This window comes from Ambystoma mexicanum, chromosome 9 (assembly GCF_040938575.1).
Source record: "Ambystoma mexicanum isolate Mex_15411 chromosome 9, UKY_AmexF1_1, whole genome shotgun sequence".
Taxonomy (NCBI): Eukaryota; Metazoa; Chordata; class Amphibia; order Caudata; family Ambystomatidae; genus Ambystoma; species Ambystoma mexicanum.
Genome location: NC_090931.1, coordinates 176,953,192 through 176,957,996, shown reverse-complemented (window position 1 = coordinate 176,957,996; position 4,805 = coordinate 176,953,192). Strand labels below are relative to the sequence as shown.

Genomic DNA, 4,805 nt, shown 5'->3' with positions numbered 1-4,805 from the left:
TTGTGGGCAGGTCCCGAGAGAGCAGCCAGTGGTTTGCTGTAGAAATATCAGCTACCACGGTGGCTACGTCTTGGAGCAGGCCCTATCTCTACAAAAAAAAGGATCCATCCGAAGGAAGAAGGGAAAGAAGAATCAAGAAACACCCCAAGGCTTGGGTGAGGAGGAGGGGATAGAAGTGGACTGGGAGGGTGAGGAGAGACCATTTGACAGATTGCAACACCAATGTACTACTATGTCTACCACTGAACAGATTCAAGAGTTAGTTGCTGCTGTACAGGGCCTGACTCTGGAGGTCCAAAACTTAAAGACTGAAAACACTGTACTCCGCCAGATGGTTACCGCCAGAGAACCAACCCCTACGGATTTGCCCCCAATGGCCCTCTCATCGGGCAAATATGACGGTTCCCCGAAGAAATTAGAAGAGTTTATTGAGGCATGCACGATCCACTTTGCCTTTCGACCACACGCTTATGCTTCTGAACAGGCCCGGGTGGGCTACATGATCTCGCATATGACCGGTAACGCTCTAGCCTGGGCCACTCCTTTGGTTACTGCCAAAGATCCTGTACTTCATGACTACGACGGGTTCTTGAACTTATTTAAGCAAACATTTGAACGTCCAGAGATATCTTATGGGGCGTGTGAAGAACTATTAGACATCCATCAAGGAGCAATGGACCTACTTACATCTCTACGTTCAAAAGGCTGGCGTCTGAAGCCGGGTGGGCGTAACAGGCTCAGTATGTGATCTTCCAGAGAGGTCTTAAAGAAGAGATAAAGGATGAACTTGCCCGAATCCCAAGACCCGCCACGTTGTCCGACCTCCTGTCGACGGTGTTACAGATAGACTATTGGCTAGGGGAACGAAGATCGGAGAAAAGGAAGAACCGAGCCCTGTCCGCGACTGGCCCATCACTCTATGTACCTCCTCCCACCATGAGCAGAACGTCTAAAGAAGAACCGATGGAGATAGGAGCTGCCAGGGGACCAGTGACTCAGGATGAGCGGAGTCCTAGAAGAGGTGCTGGGCTTTGTATGTATTGTGGCTCAGAGAAACATCTGCTCCGGAATTGCCCAGAGGTTCCTCCCCGGAGATTGGGAAATGGAACGACCTCGGACCTAGTAGGGACGGGCTACCGAGGTTTTCCCAACAGTCCCTTTGTGACTATCTGTGGTACCTCCAAATGACTCTGAGGACCCCCGTCTGATGGTAGTCAAACTTCAACTACATACCCAGGAAAAGAAGATTGAGACCCTCGCTTTGATAGACTGTGGGGCGGCTAGCAATTTTATTGATACCTTTTGGGCGGATCAGATGAACCTGCGTCACCTTAGGCGCAATGAAGACCAAAAGGTAGAAGGCGTAAATGGCACGCCCCTTTCATCCGGCCCCATTACCCACACAACCGAATTGCTGCAAATCACAGTGGGACAACATACTGAGAGTCTAACCTTAGTCATCCGAGCAGCCCATTTTCTGGTTATCCTAGGGGTGACCTGGCTTAGAAAGCACAACCCGACAATTGACTGGAGCAAGAACTCTTTGGCTTTCCTTTCCTCGTATTGCCAATGGAACTGTTTTTCTGTCACACCTAAGGATACCGCACAAGTGTTGTCAACCTGTAAAGATCTCCCCAAGGGGATCTGTTGCATTCCACCTGAACTGAATCAATACCGGGAGGTATTTGTAAATAAAACTATTCTCGATCTTCCACCCCTCCGTCCAGAGGACTGCGCCATCGATCTGGTCCCCAACGCATTGGTTCCTTTTGGGTGGATGTTCGCCCTATCTCGGGTAGAGCAGGAAGCTCTCAAAGAATATTTGGAGGCCCACCTCCAGAACGGTCTCATTCAGCCATCTTGATCGCCCGCTGGTGCTTCTCTATTCTTCATTCCTAAAAGGAATTCCTCCGAGCTCAGACCTTGTATAGATTACCGGGGTCTCAACAAGGTTACCATAAGGGATCGATATCCGATGCCCGCCCCTGATTTCTGATATATTGGAAGCCGTTCAGGGAGCGTTGGTGTTCTCCAAGCTGGATCGCCGAAGTGCATACCATCTGCTCCGGATCCGGAGCGGAGATGAATGGAAGATGGCTTTCCGCACTCCTTACAGACTACGAATACAAAGTCATGCCCTTTGGCCTCGTGAATGCACCGGCTATCTTCCAACCCTTCATGGACCGCCTGTTCTCGGATTGGTTATACCTGAATACCATAGTGTATTTGGATGATATCCTGGTTTTTCTCACAAAGTCATCAAGAACACGACCAACATCTGCAGGCGGTACTATGCCGACTTTTGGAAAACAAGTTGTTGGTCAAGCCAGAAAAAAGTGTCTTCAAGGTTCCCACTGTCCCTTATTTGGGATACATTCTCTCTCAATGGGGGATTAAGATGGATCCTGCTAACGTAACAGCCATTCTTGATTGGCCCACTCCTTCCATCAAGGACATTCAGAGATTCCTAGGTTTGGCCAATTTCTACCGGAAGTTCATCAGAATATTTTCAGAAGTGGTGTTACCTATTACCGGACTCTTGAAGGAAGGCAGCCACCCCTTTCGATGGACCTAAGAAGCTGACCGGGCATTCCGGAAGCTCAAAGAACTCTTTTGTTCCGCTCCCATACTACGCCAACCGGACCAATCCAAAGAGTTCATTGTTGAGACGGATGCTTCAGCCAGGGCCTTGGGGGCGGTCCTCCTTCAAAAATGGAATGGGGTGGAACATCCTATAGCCTATTTGTCCAAGACCTTCTTGGCGAGCCAAAGGAATTTTTTGGTCATCGAAAAGGAACTATTGGCAATCAAAACAGCTTGCGAAGAGTGGAGACACCTCCTCCAAGGGGGTGTTTGCCCTTTTCTCATCCGCACCGACCATAAAAACCTTATGGCTCTGCAGAATATGTAGTGTGTCAACTCCAGGCAGGTCAGATGGGCACATTTTGTTAGCCACTATGAGTTCTCCGTGACCTACATTCCTGGCAGCCAGAATGTGCTGGCGGACGCTCTCTCTCGCAGAGAGTCCTCTGACTGTCCCGCTGAATCACTGTCTAATCCCATGTAACAAGATCGTTTTCTTGGTGTCCTCTTTTCTGCACGACCTGAAGACTGCGACAGCCACCACTCAAATTGTACTACCTAGGGGTCCTCACCAGATTGAACAAAGAGAGGGCAATTTATTTGTTAACCGGAAGGTGTTTGTACCCACTTCCCTTCTACAACACAGAATAATGTCATGGTACCATGATAACAAGACAGCTGGTCATCGAGGAGTAAAGAACACACTCAAGTTAATCTCTTGCTCCTTTTATTGGCCCAAGAGGAGTTGTGATGTCGACAATTTCTGTAAGGCTTGTGCAGTATGTGCTAGAAACAAGGACAATACGCAGAGACCCTATGGTCTACTCCATCCAGCTCCAGTTCCCCCTAGGCCCTGGTCACAGATATCCACAGATTTCATTGTTGATCTCCCAGAATCCCAGGGGTGTACGTGCATAATGGTCACAGTAGACTCATACTCCAAGCTGGCCCATTTCTCCCCCTTGACAGGGCTGCCTTCAGCATCCAGGATGGCAGAGACGTTTATCCGTGACGTTTTTCGTCCACACGGTCTGCCCGAGATGATCATTTCTGATAGAGGTAGTCAGTACACCTCTCGTTTTTGGACAGCCCTCTGTAATTCCCTGGGGATAGATAGGGCACTTTCTTCAGGTTTCCATCCCGAAACAAATGGGCAAACCGAACGCCTGAACGCCACGCTAGAACAGTATCTTCGTTGTTATTCCAATCAGTTTCAAGACAATTGGGTGTCTCTCCTACCTACGGCTGAGTTCACGTATAACGGTTCAGTGCACTCGGCCTTGGGTATTAGCCCTTTTTATTGTACTTCTGGTCCGCATCCTCGAGCATTACCCTTCCACACCCCTGTCCATACCAACATTCCCTCGATAGAAGCCACCCTTGAAAACATTGCTGTTGCCCACCAGGTAACTAGGAAAGCTCTAGCTCAGGCTCGCAACCGATACAAGGCCCAGGCGGATCGCTTCCGTAGAGCATGCCCTGAGTGGGAGGTTGGGTCTAGGGTATGGCTGTCTACTAAGTACTTACCCCGGTGGGTACGTCCATCTAAGCTTTCTCCTAGGTTTTTGGGACCTTTTGAAATACTTCTAAGATTAACCCAGTTGCTTACCGCCTAAAACTGCCCAAGGGTCTGTCACGCATCCATCCTGTGTTTCACTCCTCTCTTCTGAAACTGGTAACTCCAGGCGCATCTTCCCTGCCAGATCAGGGGGCTCTTGCTCCCGCACCTCCCTTGCCTGAGGAATATGAGGTCTTTCAGATTTGTGATTCGCGCTACTGCCAGGGGCGCTTGGAATATCTCATACACTGGAAAGGCTATCCGTCTTCAGAAGACTCATGGAAGCCCAAGTCCTTTGTCCACGCCCCGAGATTGGTTAGGAGGTTCCACCGAGCTCACCCGGGAAAGCCCGGAGGTGTGGACTTTAGACGGGGGCATACTGTCACGCGCCGGGCTCCCCGATGTTTGTGGGATAGCTGGCGGCTGGGAAGCCATTGAGCAGACCGCGATGTTCAAGGGCCCGGCGCTCGTCTGCAGTCTAGTGGTTGCTGCGCACGGCTGCCGGGATATATAACTTCCTGTTTTTGCTGGCAGCCGTCGCCTTGTAACAGTGGATTCTACTCGTCCTGGTGTCATGCTGCTGTACCTCCCGGCTTTTGGGTTCATCCTGGTTTCTCCGTGCCTGGTTCCTCTGTGCCACTTCTGTTCTTCCTTGTTTCTCCCT

General features: G+C 50.1%; 1 protein-coding gene across 1 annotated transcript; it reads left to right on the top strand.

Moving 5' to 3' along the window:
* The first annotated feature begins 232 nt into the window (after positions 1–232).
* On the top strand, positions 233–748 carry LOC138487288 (protein LDOC1-like). Its single transcript, XM_069613902.1, has one exon. It carries the CDS (start codon positions 233–235, stop codon positions 746–748), a length of 516 nt encoding a protein of 171 aa, XP_069470003.1.
* Positions 749–4,805: the final 4,057 nt, after the last annotated feature.